The following is a 24,748-nucleotide window of genomic DNA, read 5'->3' as shown; positions in this document are numbered from 1 at the left end:
CCCGGCGGGCATGGCTCAGTGGTTGAGCATTGACCTATGAACCAGGAGGTCTCAGTTTGATTCCTGGTCAGGGCACATGCCCAGGTTGCAGGCTTGATCCCTAGTAGGGGGCGTGCAGGAGGCCGCTGATCAATGATCCTCTCTCATCATTGATGTTTCTCTCTCCCTCCCTCTCTGAAATCAATAAAAATACATTTATTTTTTTAAATAAAGACAAGCAGAGTGATTGCAAATAAAAATGGTGTTTTTTACTTCATTTAGAAAACCCACAAACCCATCTGTGTGCAAACCCAGCAAACAAACACTGTTCTCGTGGTGAAGCCATTTATTCAGACTGTGCTCTGTATTGTCGTGTGAATAAACTCTCCACGTTCATTGCCTGGGGCAGCCGTGGTGCAGCCAGGAGGCCAAGGGGCCCGGCACCAGCTGCCTGGTGGTTGTGGTCATTTATAACCCACCTTATGTTACTCGAGTTGGAGGCACCCCAAACCGGATTTTCTTCTAGGACAGAGACTGATGACGTTATCCTTGAGTCTCTATCGGGACAGTTGCAGGAATTATTTTAAAATGTTTGTGACAAGAATTGCTGCTAATATAATCCCAAAGAGGATACCTAAGACATTTTTGAGATGCCATCAAAAGTCTCTTCTCAGTTACTAGCATGTCTTTAGCTTCATATAGTCCAACGGTTCTCAACCTGTGGGTCGTGAACAATGAAAATGCATCCTGCATATCAGATATTTACATTACAATTCATAACAGTAGCAACATTACAGTTATGAAGTAGCAACGAAAATAATTTTATGGTTGGGTCACAACATGAGGAACTGCATTTAAAGGGCCGGGGCAGTCAGTAATAGTTTTCCTTTGTGCGTTGTAACGGACTATCTGTATTTTATTGGAAATCTAGTAAGAGGAGGAAGAAAGAAACCATAGAGAGTGTTCCCATAACATCAGAGTGTGTGTGTGTGTGTTATTTATTCGTGTACCAGTACTCTTTAAATGACTTTATCACGTCGTCTTGATATTTTAAAGAAAGAGGATGAAGGTGGTTGACCTGTCAAAGGAAACAGATGGTTTACTTTTATTTGTTTACCTGTTTATTCTCTACCTCCTTTCTAAAGTGGTTTGTAGTTGCTTATTTTTAGTAAATGTGGTAATTAGGTTAAGAAAAAAAATTAAGTAGGGAAAAGATAAAGCCACTAAATGGAATAAGCAAAATACTCCAAGGCCTACACGGGTGGATTGTAAATTTCTTAGAGACAAAGCAGAGTGGGAGGAGGGAGGGTCTGTCGCATAACCTGCAGTGTCCATAAGAAAGGAAAATGGCTCTTCCTCACCACATGTGGTATGCATAGGAGTCTCAGCGGTGTTCCTGTGTCACAGAGAAGCACCGCTGAGCGGTAGGCCCACACAGCGAAGGCAGCACACTGACCCTGAGGGCTTCTCCCTCAGGAAGACCCTGTGACACGGTGGGAACCATCTTCCCCAAACATAACACGGGCTCCTTCCAGCAGCACCTGCTGGGGGAGGGGGGCCAGGAAAGCCTGAAGGGATGGGGCGGGGAACCAGAGAATTTCTTTCCCTGATTTTTAAATCTAGAATTTTAAGTGTAGATCATAATGACAGTTTAACTACTAGGGTTGGGTTTTAAGGGTGGTTTAAAGCACACACCTCATCCTGGCCACCCCACATCTAGTGCCCTTGCTGCCCTGGGGCACGCAGTGCTTAGATCGGGAAGGGTGTCTGGAATTGAGGAGTGGCTGCGATTCACACAGCTCTGACCCAGCGCCTTACGTTTCCACGTGACCTCCCGCTGCTCTCAGAGGGGGTGTTCTCTCTGCTGCACAGGCAAAGCCAGGCTGAGACAAACAGGGCCCACACAGGGTTGCATGGCCAGCAGGGCCAGAACCACATCTGCCTACTGCCAGGGAACCCAAGGCCACTCATGCCATGTCGTCCAGTTAATGTCACCCTGGTGCCAGTGGGAGTGCTGGCCCAGGCACAGCTTCCCAACAGGGAGCCAGAACCCCAGCAAAGCAGTGACCATGGCCCAAAAATCGAGGAGGTTTGCGAGTGGGGAGGCTGAGTCCCTAGCCCCACGAATGCAGGATCTACCGCCATGTGCCTGGGAGATGTTTCTTTAGAACAGGAAGCCAGGACAAGTGGAGATGGATAAGGACCTTCCCTCCCAAGTTTCCTGCCCATCGAGGGATGAGGAACAGCAAGGACTTCACTACAAACAGGACGCCGGGCTCAGAGCACACAGCCCGGGGCTTGGGCTGGGGTTCGGGCATTCGCTCTGCCGCAAGTGACTTACACACATGCTCTGTCGTCTAACAGCAAAGTCAGCTACTCAGTGACTTATCTTCCAGAGACATCCACTGTGAGTGTGTCAGCTCATAGTGTTTCTCCATCTGTCTACCAACATAGAAGTATATTTATACAAACAGTGTGGGGCAAAGTAGGTTTAGAGTTGTGAGTATGCAAAACAGTTTATTCTTGTATTATTATTTGTTAGTTATTATATTATTTTCCATATGAACAACTGTAAACTAAATTTGCCTCACTATATTTAAAAACATACAAACATATTACATATACTTACTGTAACTTCCTTTTTCCTTCACTTGGTGATATATCAGTGACATCTTTTCATGTCAATATATATATAGATCTATGTCATCATTTTTGCAGATATGCTCTTGGTTATTTATAGAACTACTAGAGGCTGGTGCACAAAAATTTGTGCACTCGGGAGAGTCCCTCAGCCTGGCCTGTGTCCTCTCTCAGTGTGGGACACCTCAGGGAATTACCACCTGCTGGCTTAGGCCCACTCCCCAGGGGATTGGGCCTAAGCTGGCAATCAGACATCCCTCTGGCAGCCCGGGAGCCCTCATGGGATGTCCACTTGCCAGCGAGGAGCAGGCCTAAGCTGCAGTTGGACATCCTTAGTGCTGCTGAGGAGGCGGGAGAGGCTCCCACCACCACCTCTGTACTGGCAGCCGCCAGCCAGGCTTGTGGCTGAGCAGAGCTCCCCTGTGGAAGCACACTGACCACCAGGGGACAGCTCCTGCATTGAGCGTCTGCCCCCTGGTGGTCAGTGTGTGTCATAGTGACCAGTGATTCCCAGTCACTCTGCTGTTAGGGTCAATTTGCATATTACCCTTTTATTACATAGGATAGAGGCCTGGTGCATGGGTGAGGGCCGGCTGGTTTGCCCTGAAGGGTGTCCCGGATCAGGGTGGGGGTCCCGCTGGGGTGCCTGGACAGCCTGGATGACGGGCTGATGGCTGTTTGCAGCTGGTCACACCCCCTTCAGGGTGGGGGTCCCCACTGGGGTGCCTGGCCATCCTGGGTGAGGGGCTGAGGGCCATTTTCAGGCTGGGCACACCCCCTTCAGGGACGGGGGTCCTGCTGGGGTGCCCGGCCAGCCTGGGTGAGGGGCTGATGGCTGTTTGCAGGCTGGCCAAGCCCCCCAGCGGGGACCTTTACCCCATGAGGGTGTGGCCAGCCTGGGTGAGGGGCTGAGGGCCATTTTCAGGTTGGCCACACCCCATTCAGGGTGGGGGGTCCTGCTGGGGTGCCTGGCCAGTCTGGGTGAGGGGCTGATGGCTGTTTGCAGGCTTTCCAAGGCCCCTTCAGGGTGGAGGTCCCCCCTGGGGTGCCTAGCCAGCCTGGGTGAGGGGCTGATGGCTGTTTGCAGGCTGGCCAAGCCCCCCAGCAGGGACCCTCACCCCATGAAGGTGTGGCCATCCTGGGTGAGGGGCTGATGGCTGTTTGCAGGCTGGCCACAGCCCCCAGCCACCCAAGCTCCCAGTGGAGGCTGGCTGGAAGCAGGTATCTCGGATTTATTTAGCTTCTATAATTGAAACTTTGTTGCCTTTTGCAGAGGCCATAGCCGGCCAGAGCAGGCAGGAAGCTTGGCTTCCTCCATCGCTGGGGCAACCAAGTCTCCTGCTTGCTCCAGCTCTGTGGCTGCCAGCCACCATCTTGGTTGGGTTAATTTGCATATATTCGCTCTGATTGGCTGGTGGGTATGGCTTGGGCATAGCAAAGGTATGGTCAATTAGCATCTTTGTCTTTTATTAGTGTAGATTTCTGTAGGATAAATTTCTAGAAATGGAATTGCTGGGTCAAAGAACATGAACTTATTAAGTTTAGACAGTGACCATCATATTGTCATTCAAAAACATTGTACCAATTTACAGGTTGTCACCAACCAACTTTGGGACTTTGTATGGATGATTTAACCTTTGTGCTTCATTTTCCCAACTGTAAAATGAGAATGATTATCTCAGGGATAATTAATTAGAAATGAAATAATTGCTTTGATAATACCATGGCTCCTTAAGAAGAAATAATCTGTAAATTGAAAGTGTCACTTCTGTTTTAATTTTTCTCTCATACATTCTCCATTATAGCCTGCAAGAGAAATTAAAGTCTGTTTCCTCCACCCTGGTGATTCCCTGAGACCCCACTCCATCTAACTTGCGACCCCACCCAAGCTGTTTGCACCTGTGTTTCCATATGCATGGCCTGCTCTGGCTCAGTCTTCACACTTTCCTAAAATATCTTAAACAAGCAGCATCTTGAGTCAGCATGCCCCAAACCTATCAATAAAAGGCCCAAGACCCAGCACTACCACCAGCCTGTCTTGCTTCACAGCTTGGCCTCACCTGGGCACTTTCAAGCCTAATACAAGTAGCAGTCATCTGCAGGTCACTCTGTAGCTCTTGCCAGGTGGCCCAGGCAGTGTCTGACTTTGCATCTCCTGGGAGGCCCCAGTCCCAGTGCACCCGGTGGTCAGTGTCAGACCACACCAGATTACAACTCTACACATCCACAGTGACACACTCAAGGGGTAGACTCAGTGAGCACCAAAGCCCCACTGAAGCAAGTCCTGCCTGATAGGGGTGTTTCCTGCACAGCAGCTCTTCACCGTAGTCACAGCCGGTACTCAGAGCCAATTGGCCTGGAGGTAAACTCCTCCCAGTGATGCCAACAGCAACCAAGACTCAACCACAACAAGTCTGTGCACACAGCCCACACAGAGGTGCACATAGAGTGCCCAGCTCAGGTGACTGGGGAGGCTGAGCAACTGGGTCCTATAGGACACCTAGTACACAAGACTACTCTACCAATTCCAAGAGACATAGCAGCTCTACCTAATACATAGAAACAAACCCAGGGAAGTAGCCAAAATGTGGAGACAAAGAAACATGTCACAAATGAAAGAACAGAAGAAATCTCCAGAAAGAAAGAAATGAAATGGAAGCAAGCAAACTACTGGATATAGAGTTCAAAACAATGGTTATAAGGTTGCTCAAGGATCTTAATGAGAACTTCAAGAGACTTAGTGAGACTTTCAAGGATCTTAGTGAGAATTTCAACATGTGAAAAAGGCCCAGTCAGAAATTAAGCATACACTAACTGAAATAAAGAATAATTTACAGGAAATCAACAATAGAATAGAGGATTCAAAGAATCAAATCAACATTTTGAAATATGAGGAAGCAAAAAACACCCAATCAGAAGAGCAAAAGGAAAAAGAATCCAAAAATATGAAGAGCCTCTGGGACAACTTCAAGTGTACCAACATTTACATCATGAGGGTGCCAGAAGGAGGAGAAAAAGAGCAAGATATTGAAAACCTATTTAAAGAAATAATGACAGAAAGCTTTCCCTACCTGGTGAAAGAAACAGACAAGTCCAGGAAGCACAGAGAGTCCTAAACAAGAGGAACCCAAAGAGGCCCACACCAAGACACATCATAATTAAAATGCCAAAGGTTAAAAACAAAGAGAGAATCTTAAAAGCAGTAAGAGGAAAGCAGTTTGTAACCTACAAGGGACTGCCCATACAACTGTCAATTGATTTCTCAACAGAAACCTTGCAGGCCAGAAGGGAGTGGCAAGAAATATTCAAAGTGATGAAAATCAAGGACCTACAACCAAGATTACTCTACCCAGCAAAGCTCTCATTTAGAATTGAAGGTCAGAAAAAGCTTCACAGACAAGAAAAAGCTAAAATAGTTTGTCACCACCAAATCAGTATTACATGAAATGTTGAAGAGTATTCTTTATTTTTTTAAAATTTTGGTTCAATTAAACAGTTTTTTCTCTTTTTTTAAAAAAAATTTTTTTTATTAGAGGCCCGGTGCATGAATTCGTGCATGGGTGGGATCCCTTGGCCTGGCCGGTGATCAGGGCCTATCAAGGCTTGCTAGCCTGGGGGAGAGGGTGGGGGGCGTAGCGGGGAGGAACCGCGTGATGTTGGCCAGCCGAGGGAAGTTGGCTGTGGGAATGCACTGACTACCAGGGGGCAGCTCCTGCATTGTGTGTCTGCCTCCTGGTGGTCAGTGCGCATCATAGCAACCAGTCAACCAGTCATTCCAGTTGTTCAGTTGACCAGTCAGTTAGGCTTTTATATAAATAGATTTATTTCAGAGAGAAAAAAAAGGGAGAAAGAGAGAAATAGAAACATCAATGATGAGAGAGAATCACTGATTGGCTGCCTCCTGCATACCCCACACTGGGGATTAAGCCTGCAACCCAGGCATGTGCCCCTGACCAGAATCGAACTTGGTACCCTTCAGTCCACAGGCCAACACTCTATCCACTGAGACAAAATGGCTAGGGATTGAAGGGTGTTCTTTAGGAAGAGAAAAAAGAAGAAGATGATCAATAATATGAACAATAAAATGGCAATAAATAAATATCTATCAAGAATTGAATCTAAAAATCAAAATAAATAAGAATCTAATGAACAAAATAAACTGATGACTAAAATACAATCAGATGCATGGAAACATGTTACAGACTAACGAACCTCAGAGGAAAGGGGGAAAGGGTGTGGGAAGAGATTAATCAAAGATCTTATGTGTGTATATGCATTACCTATGTACACAGACAATAGGGTGGTGAAGGCCTGGGTTGGGGTGAGATCTGGGTGGAGGAGGACAATGGGGCGGGGTGGGAGGGGGGGGAGAAGGACATCTGTAATACTCTCAACAATAAAGATTTTTAGGAAATGTGCCTGGCGCCCTGGCTGGTTTGGCTCAGTGGTTAGAGCATTGCCCTGCTGACTGAAGGGTCATGGGTTCAATTCCCAATCAAGGGCTCCTTCCTCTGTGGCAGATTCCCCAGCCCCAGTAGGGATGGGTGTGGGAGGCAGCCAATAGTTGTGTTTCTCTCTCTCCCCCTTCTCGCTCCCGTCCACGCTCTCTAGAAATCAGTGGGAAAATATCCTCGGGTGAGGATACTGGCTACAAGGCTGAGCCGCTTGCCCTAGGCACAGCTGCCGGGTGCGGGTGCGGGGCTGAGAGAGTTCACACTGCCTGCTGCACCCTCTGCCTCCTGCTCTCGCGCAGCCTCTCAGGGGGGCTGAGCCCAGAGGGCGGAGGCGGAGGCGGGGCCAGGCTCATGCTCTTCAGCTGCACCCGGGGCCTCCCCACAGAGCGAGCGAGGGGCTGGCACTGCTCCCGACGGGTGCGCCTTGGAGAAGCAGACAGAAGGCCACGTGGAGTGTGAGTCCACTTCTGTGAACTGCCCAGAACAGGCTCAGCTACAGGAGCAGAGAGTGGGTTGGCGGTTGGCGGTTGCCTAGGGCAGGGGATGAGGGCTGATAGCTAACGGGTTTGGGGGTGATGAAAATGTAAAATGTATTGTATTGATGGTTGCACCTGTCCGTGATTATACTGAGAACCATTGAAATATGTACTTTAAATAGGTGCATTGTTGTGGTATGTGAGTTATATCTTGACAAAGTTGTCACAAAAATAATAAAAATGAAGGCACAAATGATCCCATATCCATTAGGATGGACACTATAAAAATAGGAAGTATTGGCAAAGATGTGGAGAAATTGGAGCCCTTGTGCATTGTTGGTGGTAGGAATGTAAAATGGTGCAGATAAAGTGGTTTCTTTCAAAATTAAAAATAGAATTACCATATGATCCAGCAATGAGATATTTGTACACACATGTTCATAGCAGTGTTATTTATGATGGGCAAAAAGTGGAATTAAGCCAAGTGTCCATTAATGGATGAATAGATAAGGAAACTGTGGTCTGTCCGTACAAGGGAATATTATTCAGAAGGACACTCTGACGTACACTACAATGTGGATGAACCCTGAGGACATTATGTAAGCGAAATAAGCCAGACACAAAAGGACAAGTACGTGTGACTCCAGTTATGTGAGGTGCCCAGAGTGGTCAGACTTACAGAGACAGAGAGTGGGCTGAGGCTGCCGGGCCTGGGAGGAGGGACAGTGGGAGCGAGTGTGCGATGGGACAGCGTCAGCTCTGCAAGACGAGAGAGTGCAGAGGTGTGTGCACGTGCCCAGTGCCCTGTGCTGGCGCTTTAAAACGGTTCATGGTGAATTGTATTTAACCACAATAAAAAATTGGGAGAAAGAAGTGAATGCACAGACCCCAAATTACTGCCTGGCTTGTTCCCTCACCTTCAAGGCTCTGTGGACTGTCACCTTCTCAGGGGTCCTCCTGGCCACCTGGCTCCCACCCCTGTGCCCTGGTTGTCCCCATCTAGTATGTGCTCTGCAGGCCAGTTAACAAAGAGCCGACCGCGTCCACACGTTTATTGCCACATGCAGGCCTGGTGGATCGACAGGAAGTGGTGGTGGTGATGTTCGTTGTGGCCCTGGAGAAACAGGCCCTGGGAGGCGCCTGGGTGCGGGCCAGGCTCTCCGTGTGCTAGGGGTCTGCATGCAGAGCGCAGCCATGCTGTCCTGCTGGGTTAGGTCCTGGACATGTGGGCTTTGACTCATGGTATATCTGTGCACACTCAGATATATCATGAGTCAAAGCCCATGTGTCCTGCCTCTTGCCCCACATTCTGCGGAGCGCACACGTTCTTTATGGAGGTAACGTGCCGGGGAGAGGCATGTTATTTAGCCCTCCTGGCATGGCTCAGTGTTTGAACATTGACCTCAGAACAAGATCACGGTTCAATTCCCAGTCAGGTATATGCCCGGGTCATGGGCTCGATCCCCAGTGGGGGGTGTGCAGGAGGCAGCTGATTACTGATTCTCTTTCATCAGTGATGTTTCTGAAATCAATTTTAAAAAAGAAAGAAATGTTATTTAGCAGGTGGTTATCAGGGAGGATGTTGCTTCCCTTGAGGAAACAGTCTGCTTCTTTCCCAACACCCCCTTTTGGCCTGTCTGCCAGGAACCTCCAAGTCCCACATAAAGCTCATTTTTTGCAACTTATGAATTCTCCTGGTTACTCCACTTCTCTTCTGACAGGGTTCTCTTTTCTCTCTTTATTAACTATATTAGAGGCCCGGTGCTTGAAATTTGTGTGCAGGGGGGTTCCCCTCAGCCCAGCCGGCACCCTCTCCAATCCAGAACCCCTCGGGGGATTCCTCTCACAATCCGGGTATGCTGGATCCTAACTGCTCACCTTGCCTGCCTGCCTGATCGCCCCTAACTGCCCCCTCCACCGACCTGGTCACCCCCAACTGCCCCCCCTGTCGGGCCGGTCACCCACGCAGCCTGCTGTTCAGTTGTTTGGTCATCCCTTGCTAACCCCCTTGCTGGCCTGGTCGCCCCACGAAGCCTGCTGTTCAGTCATTTAGTTGCCCCTCAGTAACCCCTCTGCTGGCCTGGTTGCCCCAGGAAGCCTGCTGGTTGTTACTGTTACTGTGACAGCATCTCAGACAATTTGCATATTCCTCTATTATTAGTATAGATTTGGTTGTACACTGGTCTCAAACCCTTTCAGGGAGGAAGCTTGCTATACCTACATTAAGGGAGAAAACAGGAATTTGTCTTGTTTGCAACACCGAGGCTGTGCCTCTCCCACGGACCATGGCTATCGAGAACATGGGCTCTGAGAAGCTGTGACGAGGGCATGGTGTATCCACTCCACAGAGGGTGAGTTTTATCCATTTTGTAGAAAAGGTGAATATTGTTGGCATTTGTTTTAACAGAATTTTCAAAAATTACTTTCTTCTTAACTGATTATACAAGTAGTATTTGCTCTTTGTGGAGAATTGCTCAAAAAAAGTAAGTCATTGTAGGCCTCACACCCAGAGACGACCACTATTGAAATGGCATCCTTTTTTTTTTTTTTTTTTTTTTTTTACCAAAACCACCTTTATTTTAGTCTTCAATGTTCTTTTTTTTCTCCAAGATAAACATGATTAACTTAAAAAATGGCATTTACAATGCCTCTTCAAAGCATTCCTCTTTAACGGGAAACTTGGCTTCACAGAATCCAGACAGTGAAAGGTTTTTAAAAAATTATATTTTGTTGTCATTATAAGACAAAACAGAATCTAGCGTAAGTCAAGGAAATCCATTCATACTTCAGGTCCTTCTCCTCCAGGAACCAACATTGTTATATTATTTCCATTTAGCAAAATCTGGTCTAATTTAGTGATCCTTCTTCCTTCTGGTGTGATTTCAAACTCAGTGACATCTTACAGTACTATATTGACAAAGTCATCAAATCCTAGAAGCGTGCCAACAATTTCCTTATCACTCTTCATCACAATGTGAATTCTTGATCCTATACACTTGTCCACAAGCTCTAGAGGCAGCAGCTGTGACAAGTTAGTGGTAGCATTAGCCACCATGGCAACGCCGGAAGTGCCGAAATGGCATCCTTTTTAAACAAAAAACAAACAGCTTTTTGAGATATAATTAATCTATATATATAAAAGCCTAATGTGCAAATTTTCCCCTCAGTAGTTTGCTCGCTTGCTATGATGTACACTGACCACCAGGGAGCAGTGTGGAACAAAGGAAGGCCCTGGCCACAGCCAGGGAAGGGAGGCCCTGGCCAGCAGCCAGAGGGTCCAGATTGGCCCTGATCACTGGCCAGGCCTAGGGACCCTACCGGTGCATGAATTTTGTGCACCGGGCCTCTAGTATGTCGTAAAATTCAGAGTGTACAATTTACTATATTCACAGGATTTGCAACCATTGCTACAGACAATGTTTGCACATTTTTGTCATCCCCCAAAGAAACCCTACTCCCCTAGCCATGCTCGCCAGACCTTCCCCCAGCGGCCGCTCCTCATCACCCTCTGTCTCTAGATCTGCTTTTGAGATGGGCTTCTGTCACTTTGCACTGTGTTTTCCAGGTGCATCCATGTTGAGGCAGTAGCAATACTTTATTTTCATGGCTTGAATTAGTGTGGCTTCCTTAACAGGATGCCACAGCCTGGAGGTCAGGCAGCAGGCATTCATTCCCCATGACCTGGAGGCTGGCAGCCGAGGTCAGGCACCCACGGGCTGGGTTTGGGTGAGAGCTCTCCTCCTGGCTCACAGAAGCTGCCCTCCACTGTGTCCTCACAGAGTGGAGGGGAGAGCACTGGTATCTCTTCCTACTTATTTGAGGACCAGTTCTATTGGATTGGGGTTCCACCCTGTGACCTCATTAACCTCACTCACCTCCTGAAAGGCCCCATGTCCCATAGGCTTCCATATCGGAATGTGGGGGTGCCCAATCCCTCCCATGGCAAGGCCAAGTGATGTTCTGTGGTTTGGATGTGTTCCATCTCACTCCATCCATTCATCAGCAGTGATGTTGAATTGTTTCTCCTTTTTGGCTGTGCAAATAGTGCTGCTACACACATCAGTGTGCAGGTTTTGTGTGGACACATTTTCATTTCCGTTGGGTCTATACCTAGGAATGTAATCGCAGGGTCATAGAGTGACCAACTTTAGATTCAGCTGTTTGTGTAACTGCCAGACTATTCCCATCTATATTCAGAGCCAGTGCCGTGTGAGGCTCCAGCTTCTGCGCGTCCACGCTGACTTGTTGCCCTCCATGGGACACAGCTGACCCCGTGGGTGTGGAGGGGTCGCGTGGGGTTTCAGTCGGGTTTCCACGGAGCCTGGCAAAGTTGCACAGCTTCCTGGGCCTCTTCTGGGTGTCTGTTCAGATCCTTTGCCTTTTTAATTGGATTGTCTTTTCATTGCTGAGTTGTAAGAGCTCTTTATATACCCTAGATACAAGTCTCTTATCAGACACATGATGCCGGAAGACGGTCCATCCTTGCTGTTTGACACAGTCGCTGCAGGAAAGAAACATCTGCACAGCATATGTTTCAAGGGACCTGGTGTATATGGCATACTGTTCTTAATATGTTTGCTAACCTTCTTGGTGCTATGTGTTTTAACCAAGGTCACCTCTCTGAGAAAGGTTGTTTTCCCAGGTAGGGATTTTCCCCTGAAGTTAGGGAGGGAATAAAACCCCTTAACTAAGTGCCAGGTGGGTAGTTAATCACTTTAACTACGAACAATCACACTTAAGCTACATAATCTTTACTCCCTGGAATGGAGATAAGAAACGCCCTAACCTTTGGAATAGAGATTGATAGGATTGGAATCAACTGGTATAAATACAGATGTAACAAGACAACAGGACACAGAACCTAGAGACAGAACCTAGCGAGAGAACCTGGTTGAAAATCCTAGAGAAAGAACCTGGCTACAGAACCTGGATAGAACATGGCAAGAGAACCTGACTAGAACCTGGTGACTGAACCTGGCTGGAGAACCTAGCGAGAGAACATGGCTACAGAACCTGGCTGGAGAACCTGGAGAACCTAGCTAGAGAACATGGACACAGAACCTGGCTAGAGATCCTGGCTAGGCTGCTGATCAACTGAACGCTGTCTCTGTGTCATTCCTTCTTCGCCGACTCCGTCCACACCTTTGGGGACCCCTGGACCTGCTGGGGTTGGACCCCAGCAACATGATTTGAGTTTTATGGTTATCTTTTCACTTTCTAGGTGTTTTTTGAAGAACAGGAATTTTTAATTTTGATAGTCATTTATTTTTTCATTTGTTGCTTTGTGCGTTTGGTGTCATATCTAAGAAACAATTGTTTAATCCAAGGTCACAAAGATTGGACTTTTTCTAAGAGCTTTATGATTTTAGTGCTTTCTTTCAGGTCTTTGGTGGATTTTGAGTTGATTTTGTCTGTGGTATGAGACAGAGGTCCCACTCCATTCTTTTGCACATGGATATCCAGTTGTCCCAGCCCTGTGTGTTCACACTGTCCTTTCCCCACTGAATGGCTCTGGCCCGCTTGCTGAAAATCAGTTGGTCATAAATGTGAGAATTTTTCTGGACTTTCAATTTGACTCCATTGACCTATCTGCCTCTCCTTATACCAGCACCACACTCTCTCAATTATTGTATCTTTCTAGTAAGTTTTTAAATCAGAAAGTGTGAGTCCTCCAACTTTATTCTGTTTTTTTTTTTTTTTTTTTTAATTAAGGTTGTTTTGCCTTTCTAGTTTTTTTTGAATTTTCAGTTGTCATCTTTCTTGTCAATGTTTTTTGTTTTGTTTTTTTAATCCTTACCAGAGGACATGTTTTTATTGGTTTTATGGAGCGAGGAAGGGAGGGAGAGAAACATCAGTGTGAGAGAGAAACATCAATAGGCTGCCTCCCGTATGTGTCCTGACCAGGAATCAAACCAAAAATGCATCTCTTTTTTTTTTTTTTTTTTAAATATATTTTATTGATTTTTTACAGAGAGGAAGGAAGAGGGATAAAGAGTTAGAAACATCGATGAGCGAGAAACATCGATCAGCTGCCTCCTGCACACCCCCTACTGGGGATGTGCCCGCAACCAAGGTACATGCCCTTGACCAGAATCGAACCTGGGACCCTTCAGTCCGCAGGCTGACGCTCTATCCACTGAGCCAAACCGGTTAGGGCCAAAAATGCATCTCTTATCTTTAATTTTACATCAGCGAGATCATATTCCACAGCAATTATTTTCATGTGTCCCTGTTTTCTTTACTTAACTTTATATCATAAACATATCCCCCGTAAGTTATAAACTGATTGTGTACACTAGAGGCCTGGTACGTGAAATTCGTGCACTGGAAGGGTCCCTAGCCCTGGCTGCCGGTCTGTGGGGCGACCGGCAGGGCAATCAGGGGGCCCCGCTGGCACCCACCTTGGCTGGCCTGGGGCCTGCAGGCTGGAGGCAGCTCCCTGTGTTGAGTGTCTGCCCCCTGGTGGTTGGTGCACGTAATAGCGACCAGTCATACCACCGTCGTTCAGTTAATATGCATATTGGGCTTTTAGTATATAGGATGATTAGCTAAATAATTTAGTTATTTTCTTATTAGGCACTTTTTTCTAAATTTCGCTATTGTAAATATTGCTGTTGTGACTGCCTTCATTCCTAAGAGCGTTAAATTTTGTTTGTGAAGCTACTGAAGATATTTTTACATATTAAAGACACTAACTTTTAAATCAAACGTTGATGTGACTTCCCTCAGAGTAGTAGGACAGCACAGACAGATGTCTCAAATCCCACATTTGCAACTGAGGAAAGCCACTGGCCTTTCTGAGCCTCGGTGTCCTCGTCCGGAGATGGAGGCAATGCCTTGGCAGGATTGTTTTGAGATTGAAGACAATGTAGGAGTAGATATGTGGCCTCGCACAAGCGCGGCCTATTATAGAAACTCACTACACAGCACTTAAAACGACGAGTATTGTCATCGTTGTTGTTGTTGTCGTTAGCTATATACATATTTCTAAACTTTAGCTAAATGTACTTATTTATTTTTTATAAAAACATCCACAGGGTTTTTTTGGTTTGTTTTTTAATATATTTTGTTGATTTTTTACAGAGAAGAAGGGAGAGGGATAGAGTTAGAAACATCGATGAGAGAGAAACATCCATCAGCTGCCTCCTGCGCACCCCCTACTGGGGATGTGCCCGCAACCAAGGTACATGCCCTTGGCCTGAATCGAACCTGGGACCTTTCAGTCTGCAGGCCGACGCTCTATCCACTGAGCCACACCGGTCAGACTCGTTAGCTATATTAAAAGTTGCAAACGCAGCCGACATGTAGCAGTAATCCTGTGAGGAATTGGGGTGACATTGAGGCCTTTCCTATAAGCCTGGGAATTGCAGTTATAATGGTTAATATCCCACATTAACCAGAGAAGTGTTTTGATGTCATGCACCAAACAGATGTCTTCATTTCTAAATCGGTGTAGGTCTGTAAGGTTAGTTTCCTGGGATCGTTTCATAGCAATGTCTGTGAGCGGGCTTACCTCCATTTGTGTAGCCACTGAAGATGTCGTTTACATATTGAAAACACTTAGCTTTTAATTCAAACATAGCTTCTGGGAGCAGGGCTCCGCCTGGCCAGTGCAGCACACACAGCGGTGCTGACGCCAGGAGCGGGCTGAAGGCACCCCAAGTTAGAGTGTTTGGTCACCTCGTATCGGCAGCAGGGCTAACTAAGCGGACAGGGCTCTCATCCTGGTGAGAAGCACCTTACTCTGCGCCTGTTGTGTGCCAGGCAGGTTTCTGGTGGACTTCTGTACATTTCAGTTCACGTGTAAATATCAAGGTTGGCCTGTGCATCAAGGCCCGAGAGAAACCCAGCTTCATAGGTGAGGGCTCAAGTCTTCAGAGGGCCGGCTGAGGGCGCCGGCAGTCAGCCAAGAGTCCACTGGCTCCCAGCGGCCCTCTCTAATGCTGAGACCTGGGTGTTCCCACCTGCTGCAGCAGGCTTGCATTTCTGGGTAAGATGTCTGTCCTTTTAACAGCCTGGAGGCAGAGAGAGGGGGTGTGGCTGACACAGGAAGCTAGGTGAGGTTTCATTTATTGTTCAGCAAAGATCCACCGATCTGCTGTGTGGGACCAGGCCTGCCTGCCGGGTGCGGGGACGCAGGAGACCATGAGTCAATGCCTTGTTATGCTGGTAACTGGAAGTCTTGAGGGAAAGCCATTGCTATTCCAGTCACAAGCACACCTTCCACCTGGGATGACTGCTGTGCAGAAGCTCAGGGCCCCACAGGGTGTCCTGGCACAGGGTGTCCGGCATCGGCCCTGGTCTGCAACTGGGAGTGAGTTGGGAGCTACTAGATGGAGGGATGAGAGGCCGTGGCCAGAGCCCAGAGGGGCTGCACCAGGGCTGCAAAGAGGAGAGCTGGTCGGGGGAGGGACCCGCACAGAGCAGGGGCCTCAGGACCTTGGTCAGGACTTGATCTGGCCAGAGAGCAGCAGGGTCCTCTGGGTGTAGCCAGGCAGCCGGGTGGCGGCAGCGGCAGAGGGCTTGGTGGGAAGGCCAGGGTGTCTGCAGGGGAGGTAGGTCAGCTGATTGCGGCAGCGGGCGGGCAGAGGGGTGGATGTAGGAGGCCTTTGTGGGGTAAGAATGGTATGGGTGAGAGAAGTGACCTTTCTAAGAAAGTGGTTTTGTGTCACAGTGGATTGAGCTGACCCAGGCACTGGGAGGTCACCAGTTGATTCCCAGTCAGGGCGCATGGTGGGCTGCAGGCTTGATCCCCAGAAGGGGGTGTGCAGGGGGCAACTGAACCATGTTTCTCTCTCTCTCTCTCTCTCTCTCTCTCTCTCTCTCTCTCTCTCTCTCCCTTCCTCTCTCTGAAATCAATAAAAACATTTTTTTAAAAGTGGTTTTGTTTGGAGGTAAGTTTCTTACCAAAGTCAGTGTTGGAAACATTCCTGTTGTCCTTTCAGGCCCCGGAGCTCCCTGTTAGAAAGGTTACTTCCCTCCCTTTTTTGAATATTTGATAAGTTGGGTTTCATAGTCCTTGGGTGTCTTGACTTGAGTCCCATCTGGATTGCAGACCAGCCATCAAGATAATGAGTGAATACTGCCCATTTTTCAGCAGATGGAAGTAATTTCTCAATCGGTTATTACCTTGTTACAGGAGCTGCTTAAAAGTAAAGCAGAGGGCTTGTGAGGAAGGGCAGCGGGGGCCTCACGCACCCCGATGTGCAGAGCTCCGCAGCCAGGCGGGGAGAGCTGCTGCCTAGCCTGTCAGCCTGGGGCTCCTGCAGGCCCCGGGCAACAGCTGGGGGTGCAGAGCAGGAAAAGTCACAGGACGTGGCTGATGCGTCCATCTGTGCCCATGTGCAGCCCTGACTCGCCAGGCTTTTGAAGCCACAGGGTTTCGGAGCCATTCTGGTGGCTGGGGCTGTTTAAGCTGCAGTGCTGACACCCCAGTTTGAGGCAGTTCGATGAACGGTGACATGGAGCTGCCCTCATACGCTGAGACGCAGCATCTGTAGCAACACATAGGAATAGCACTTAGAGCTTATCTATCGGATTTGTAGAAAATGGTTTACATTTTTCTTTAAACATAGCCTTTCCCAGTTTTCCAACAGCCACCATGTTACGTGTATAGTTAGGAAATGATTTATCGAGCATCTGCCATTTGGCAGGCAATTGGTGCCGTCGCATTTCATCCTTGCACTCTGCTCAGAGGAAGGTCTTCTCACCCCATTTTATAGATGAGGGAGCTGAGGCTTCCAAAGGTGGAGAGTCCGACTGGGTGGCTCAGTGGTTGAGCGCTAACCTATGAACCAGGAGGCCCCGGTTGGATTACTGGTCAGGGCACACGCCTGGGTTGCGGACTCGATCCCCAGTGGGGGACGTGCTGGAGGCAGCTGATCAATGATTCTCTCTCATCATTGATGTTTCTTTCTCTCCCTCTCTTTTCCTCTCTGAAATCAATAAAAAATATATATTTTTTAAAAAAGGTGGAGAGATTTGCTCAAGTCACTCAAGTGAGGAAGGTGAGGCTGGAGGTGGGGTCACCCAGCTACAGCACTAAAGGTCAAGTCAGAGTTTGAACACTAGGCCTGCTTGATTCCAAAGCCTACCCTTCTATTAGCAAGCAAATGGAGGGGAAAATGTTTTTCTAGGAATTCTGTAGAAACCTTTCCCAGAAAACATTTTGTTAACGTATTGGGAATGGTCACCTCTATCATGGCAACCTCACCTTTGGGTAGGTCTCCTGGTCTCCCGCAGTGGGTCTGATGGGACTGGGAGGTCGCCGCCGCTACCAGCTGGCCCTGGGCCCCTCTTCCATCAGGCCTTTCTCCGTTTGGGCTCTGACTGATTGCAGGGACACGGTGGAAGTGTGGGTTCCCTGGAAGTCTTTTTTCTTCTGTCTGATATATTTTCCAATAATTCTTTCTGAGAGAAAGTTTTTCCCAATTGTATAGCGATGCATGTATGCTGTAGACATTTGGGAAAAACAATCCACCCATTTCCTGTCAGTCATTTGCCTGTGTAGTGCTCTGTTGCTTGTTGTTATAAACACAGCTGAGATGCTGGGTCATCACTTAGTGGGGCACTGAATGCAGCTTGGTGCGGGGCAGTCACGTGGTAAGATGTACTGAGAACATCTCACCAGGAGCGCCTGTAAAGGAGGAGTCACTTGTTCTGGAAAAACCTTTTAACCCAGAAAGGCCAGAGGAAGAAGGGGGCAGTGCTGGCCGCATGCAGAACTGCCTGACCTGCAGCGAGGCCACGCTGGCTTCCGCCTTGCGAGAGCACAGCTCCCTGCACCATCCGCCTGTCCCCACAATATTTCTAGATGCAAATTTCAGTTTTCAAACATGCATCATTAAAGTTACAGGAAATGTGCCTCTGTGTTTTCCCCTGGACATTTCACCTCTTCTTTCAAGCTTTGCAAAAGCATCACGTTTTAAGGGCTGCATCCATTCATCAGATACCTAGCCATTCTGCTCTTGCTGGAGGTGTAGGTTGTACCCGACTGTCTACACCAGTGCTTCTCAACCTTCCTAATGCCGCGACCCTTTAATACAGTTCCTCATGTTGTGGTGACCCCCAACCATAAAATTATTTTCGTTGCTACTTCATAACTGTAATTTTGCTACTGTTATGAATCGTAATGTAAATATCTGATATGCAGGATGTATTTGCATTGTTACAAGTTGAACATAATTAAAGCATAGTGATTAATCACAAAACAATATGTAATTATATATGTGTTTTCCGATGGTCTTACGCGACCCCTGTGAAAGGGTCGTTCGACCTCCAAAGGGGTCGCGACCAACAGGTTGAGAACCGCTGGTCTACACAGTAATGCATGCCGTCGTCTGTGGCATCGTGGCATGCCCATGATTACAGAAATCTTCCTCTCTCAGGGAGAGAGCTGTGAGATTGTGACCTATGGAGGTTAAGGGCATGGACACAGGAGCCAGGCAGCCAGGTCCAGTGTGATCTCGGACCAGTTACATGGACCCTTTGTGCCTCAGTCTCCTCATCTGTATGATTGGGGGAAATGGCAGCACCTACCTCACTACCACTGCATACGTGTAAAGGGGTCAGGAAGTACCATGGAGGTGTTTGCTCTTATTCCAGAGTCCCAGAAACTGGGTGCTAATTGGATTAAAATTTTAATATTTGCCCTAGCCAGTTTTCCCAGTGATTAGAGCATTGGCCCACAGACTGAGGGGTCTCGAGTTTAATATGGGCACAGGTAGGAGGCAACCAATCGATGTGTCTCTCTCACATCGATGTTTCTCTCTTTCTCTGCCCCTCCCTCCCTTCCACTCTCTCTAAAAATCAATGGGAAAAACATCCTCTGTTGAGGATTAACAAAAAAATGAAAATGTAAGGCTTCTTGTGCAAAGTTGCTGTGTGGAGAGTGGGAAGCTGCCCCTTTGTTTGGGGTCTGAGCCGTGATGGATGAGCATTTTCTGGAGCGGCATCTCTCTGGTGTGTGAGTATCTTGTGGTTCCTGTAACTCCCTGTTTATTATCCCGCCTCCTCCTAGACCAGTGATGGCGAACCTATGACATGCGTGTCAGAGGTGACACACGAACTCATTTTTTTGGTTGATTTTTCTTTGTTAAATGGCATTTAAATATATAAAATAAATATCAAAAATATAAACCTTTGTTTTACTATGATTGCAAATAACAAAACATTTCTATATGTGACACAACACCAGAGTTAAGTTAGGGTTTTTCAAAATGCTGACACGCTGAGCTCAAAAGGTTCGCCGTCACTGTCCTAGACTGTGAGTTCCCTGAGGTCAGACTGTGCCCTACAATAACCCCATTGAGTGCGTGTGGAGCGCGTGGCTCCAGGCTGCTTGGTGCTGAGCCCTGCAGTCCTCTCCTAGCTGCTCCCAGCATCCTCAGGGGCCGGTCCTCAGACCTGGGCGAGGCTGAATGGTTCTTTCCCATCTTTCCCACACTTGTCCCATCAACCAATCTCTCAAGTGGGGGTGGGGGCCCTCAGGCCCTCCTGAGATTCAGACCCTGAAGGCCCGGGCAGGGCCCATGAATTGGCCTTTGTGCCTGATCCTTGATGCCAAGGCCATGTCTGGGCAACACCAAGTGAACGGTGGCCCCTGAACTTGCTCCTACATCTGCAGCCTCAGGCGGCCCCTCGTGCCGGGATGGAGGCCGCGGCTGGCCAAGAGGAGGCATGTGAGCATGCAGGGCCTTACCTGGAGCAGAAGGGATGGTGCGTCCGCAGGGCTCCGCCTCCGTCCTCCTGGGATGGGTGTGCGCGGCCTCCAAGGGGACCAGGGCAGGCGGGCATGCCAGTGGCCTCCATGCGAGGTGGGAGCCGCTGCTGTCTCCACTCCCCCACCCCCCACTCCCCACCCCCCACCCCAGCACCTACCTGTGCCAGCTGTGTCTGCCAAGCCCAGGGGGAAACCACTGAGGAGACGTCATTGTTTTCACATTTTTAGCAAAGTAACCCCTGCACCGTGTCCCATGGCCAGAAAGACGCCTGAGAGAAAGCGGACAGAATGCGCACGTGTGCTGCCCTCTCAGACCGTCCCGCTCACTCCCGCTGGCCTCTGGGCCATCCGTCTGCATCCCTAACAGACGGTCGGGTTTGGGGCATTTTCTGACTTCCTGCTAACACTGATGGGGACTCCACTCAGTCCGGCCCCGCCCTCCCCAGGCAGTTAATCGCTCCGCTCAGGTTCTTTGTAAGTTCCTGTTACTCCCATGCTCATTTCTTTTCTCTTTTCCCGGGAGGGCTGTAAACATGCAAACTCAGTGCCTATGAAGCACACCCCCCGGCCCCCCATTGAGGCAGCAGAGGCCGCCACACTTTCAGAGCTGTCCTGGGAAGCCACTGTCCCTCACTTGGTGATAATGGCTCTTGGCTTTTCTTTAGAGTTCTTTCCATCTTAGGTGCATCCCTCAGTGGCTAGACCTGCTGCACACAGAACCACACAGTGGGCCACTCCCACTCCACACCTGCCTTCAGCCTTGAGGATGGGTCTGAGCTGAGGGGAGCTCGTTGTCCACTTAGCCCACGAGGCCTTCACCCAGTGAGCTGGACGGGCGCCCGGGTTGCTTTCCATGCTCTGATGTCAGGAATGTGCTAGTCCACATCTGCCAGTCCGTGCGTGCTGGGCTTTCCGGGCAGATGCGGCGGGGCACCGCTCTGTGGGGAGATGTCCGCCTGGCTCACGGAAGGGCCAGCTCTCCAGCGGCTGCACCGCACAGATTCTGACTAATTGCCTGGGGTGGGGCGGGCACAGGGAGGCCCCCACGGGGAGGCTCCACAACCACCTGTTCAGGCCCTTTAGTCTAGGTCGAGCAGCCCGCCGGCCGCAGGTTGGACATGCTGGGGTCATATCTTGACTACAGCTTAAAGAAGGGTCCCTAGCATCCCTTGCCATCTCCTCCCTCCAGGCTTGTGATCTGAAAGAGATGGGGCCAAAGTGTAGAGTTAGGGAGAGAGGTTGTAGGTATGGGTAGGAACTGGGTAAAATTCCAGGACGCAGACATCAGGGTTGCCTTCGGGGAGGGTTGAGGAGCTAGAGAGCCCAAAGCTGGAGCCCCCCACCCCCAAAGCCAGTCCCCCTCCCACCGCATTAGCGGTGCTGTGGGTCTGGCTACCAGCTGTAGGCACAGAGAATGCCGCTGAGCTGAACGGCTGGGGGTCTTTAGGGTCATATTTCTTTTTTAAAATATATTGTTATTGATTTCAGAGAGGCAGGGAGAGAGAGGAACATCAGTGATGAGGATCATTGACTGGCTGCCTCTTGCACGCGCCCAGGGGTCGAGGCTGCCGCCCAGGCCTGCGCCCTGAGCAGAACGGAACCTGGGACCTGCAGTCGCATGCGGGGGCTCTGTCCACGGAGGCACACTGGCCAGGGCGGGTCCTGTCTTCAAGGGGCTCCAGTCGTGGTTCGAGTTTCTCAACCCTAACTGGTCAGCACACATGGGGCTTTGAATGAGTCCTGAGGCCGGGCCCAGGCCCAGGCCCAGAAGGTCTGGGTGAGACCAGGCACAGTAGGCTTCAGGGGCCGCCCGGGCTCCTAAGTGCAGCCAGGGACCAGAGTCAGGCGTCAGCACCTGCCAGAGGTCAGGGAGCACACAGCATGCTCCACAGGCAGCTCTGACTGGGGGTCAGGGATTTGCATTTCTCCCAGGTGCCCAGTGATGCAAATGTTGCTGGTCCCACCCCTGGAGAGCTCTGTGGTACCTGTGTCTACCTGCACACTGTCCCCGGGCCAGCTTCCCAGCTCCGTGCCAGGCCCTCCACTGGAACTGGCAAACGCTGCCCATCAGGGGGCCACCTCAGTCAGTTCTAAACATGGTCAGCGCGGCTGGGAGGCCAGCTGTGTGTGGTGCGTCTGTGGGGCCTCATCACCTGCCAGCCAACAGGGTCTTCACTGGGATTTCCCAGACACGTGGCACAGAAAGGCACACACACTGAGAAGTGTTTCATGTTCCCAGAGCACAGCTCCAGGTATTGGCAGTATTTTTCTTGTCTGGGTTAATACAGTCATGAGAACCTAAATAAATGCATTACGCATTTTGCTAGTTATTAAACAGAGGCGACTCTGGGGGATGCCATTTCCAATTCTTCCTTTGTCACCTGGGGATCTTTACACACCAGCAGTGTCAGGATGGGGAGGCGGGGGCGGGGCCAGGATGGAGAGATGGGGCGGGGCCAGGTTGGTGGGATGGGGCAGGGCCAGGATGGGAAGTAGGGGCGGGGCCAATGGAAATGTTGAAATTGCAAGTCCACACAGAGGTGATTTGGAAATGGACTTTGAATAAACCCTGTCCCTTGGGCAGTCTGTGTCGCCTGAGCCGGAAGCTGCTAGGCTGGCCTGCTCTGCCCGAAGCTTCAGCCGCTCCCACCTGGGAGCAGCCAGGCTGCTCGGGTCAGGTCGGGGTCCACGCCTCCCCTGGGCTGTGGTCTGCCTGTGTGTGGCCTTAGTCACTGGGAGGCCAGGACCAGGACCAAGTGGGCTGGCCTGAACCCTACCCCATGGTGAAACCGCCATCCTTTCTGTCCCACCCGGCTCTCCACAAAAGCCAGCTGTGCCTGTGCCTTGCTTAGAACAGCCTCAGGCACCCACATCGGGCAGGACCTGACACTAGAGCCAAGAGTAACAAGTCTTCCCAAAGGCTCCCTCCCCCCACCAGGAGACCAGTGCATATTTGGGGAGAGGCGCTGTTTTCTGCCGGGACAGTGTTCCTTACAACAGTGCCACACTGTGTTCAGCTCCCTTTCCTCTTTGGCTGACTCGAAATCAGGATCCCAGACCATGAAAGTCTTGAAAAGATGCTCTTCTGATCTTGTACTGACCCCAAGCTATCTGGAGTTTTTAATTTGGGGGGTGAGTGGTGACACACAGGGCTGAGGCCAGAGCTGGAATCTGTCATCTCAGAAAAACTTCCTCCTTCAGTCCCCTCCTGCAAGTGCACTCTGACCTTCGGAGCCGACCTAAGGCGGCCATGTACCCATGTGCGGGTTTGGGGACAGCCCAGCAGCTGGTATAACTGGCCTTCTCCACACACCAGTTCTCGACTTCCCAATGACAAGTCTGTCCAGGCGGGTAATCCAGTCCTGACCTTTTCTTTTGCTTATTTGCAGTGAAACAAACCATGGAGGAGGAGGAGGAGGTGAAGGAGGAAGAGGCTGCTGTCTCCCCGACCTCCGCTCCTTGACCAGGGACCAGGTTCAGGCAGAGTCCAAGTTATGCTTCCTCTTGCTATTTCTTTACCTAGTAGATTTACTGGCTAGAAAACATAAGACAGCACTTGTTGTAAGTGCAAGTAATTCTTACTTTACTGGTCTTTCTGCATTATCCCTAAATTTTATCCTTTCAGCCACCTATTTCTTCAGTGCCTCAGTGTTGTTCTGCACCAGTCGCCTTTGAAATGTACAACAAACTCTAGTTGCAAGCAGGGAAGCGTCCTGGTTACCCGTGTCCCACTTTGCAAAGAGCCGTGTTTCAATTTAAGTCTCAACCCCTGCGTGGTCTTCGTTTGTCTGGTGCCTGCTCTTCACGACAGGCCTTGCTGCCTGTGGTCACTTCCAAAGGGGACGGCCTTACCTTCCCGCCACCAAGATGAGCCAGGCCCCACACCCAGCAGACTCCTCCCTCGGTGGGCAAGCTGATGGGTGACCCTCATTGGGTCAGTGGTTTGCCATTAACCAGGACTTTCCCATTCAAAGAGCCACAGGCGTAGCCTTGTGGTTGTATTGACAAGCTACCACACATCTGACGTAAATAGTAAAGCCTTTATTTCTGTGTTAAGAATAGCATGTTGAAAATAAAATCCATCTGCCAATGCTTTACAACCTTTTCAACCTATTACAACCTTTGTAATAGTTATATACAGTCATGTATAGTGCATATTGATTGTCTTGAAATTTCTTTAATTTTTGTTTCTCATAAGTACGCGACAGTCAGCCAGCGGAGGATGAAGGTACATTATAAAACACACTTTAATACATTTAATAAATACATATTATCTATCAAAAATGAGCCATAGCTCTTTATCAATTAACACAAAGCACCCACTGGGCACTCCTGTGAGCTGGTGGGTCACTGCATCCTCGGGCCACGAAAGCCACAAGCTCCCTTCAGTTGGGGTTCAACTCGGCATTGGCCGACCTAGAAGACCCCTACGTCCGCACTTCCAACCACAGACCTGAGACCTGGGGTGCACGGCTTCC

General features: G+C 49.4%; 1 protein-coding gene and 1 pseudogene across 3 annotated transcripts in view; one reads left to right on the top strand and one right to left on the bottom strand.

The window, feature by feature from the left end:
* Nucleotides 1-24,549, top strand: part of IQCK (IQ motif containing K) — a 123,160-nt gene extending 98,611 nt beyond the window's left edge. For both annotated transcript variants that reach the window (XM_081089397.1, XM_081089396.1), the window contains one exon: nucleotides 23,660-24,549. In XM_081089397.1, coding sequence (XP_080945523.1) covers nucleotides 23,660-23,662 — 3 coding nt within the window. In that variant the 3' untranslated portion in view covers nucleotides 23,663-24,549. The remainder of the gene's footprint in view (nucleotides 1-23,659) is intronic.
* Nucleotides 10,050-10,604, bottom strand: LOC308518657 (U6 snRNA-associated Sm-like protein LSm5; annotated as a pseudogene). Its single transcript has one exon. The product of its transcript is annotated as a U6 snRNA-associated Sm-like protein LSm5 (transcript).
* Nucleotides 24,550-24,748: the final 199 nt, after the last annotated feature.

This window comes from Myotis nattereri (assembly GCF_964212035.1).
Source record: "Myotis nattereri genome assembly, chromosome: 4".
Lineage (NCBI taxonomy): Eukaryota > Metazoa > Chordata > Mammalia > Chiroptera > Vespertilionidae > Myotis > Myotis nattereri.
Note: the sequence above shows the minus strand (reverse complement) of the source record. Positions and strands in the feature narration are given on the sequence as shown.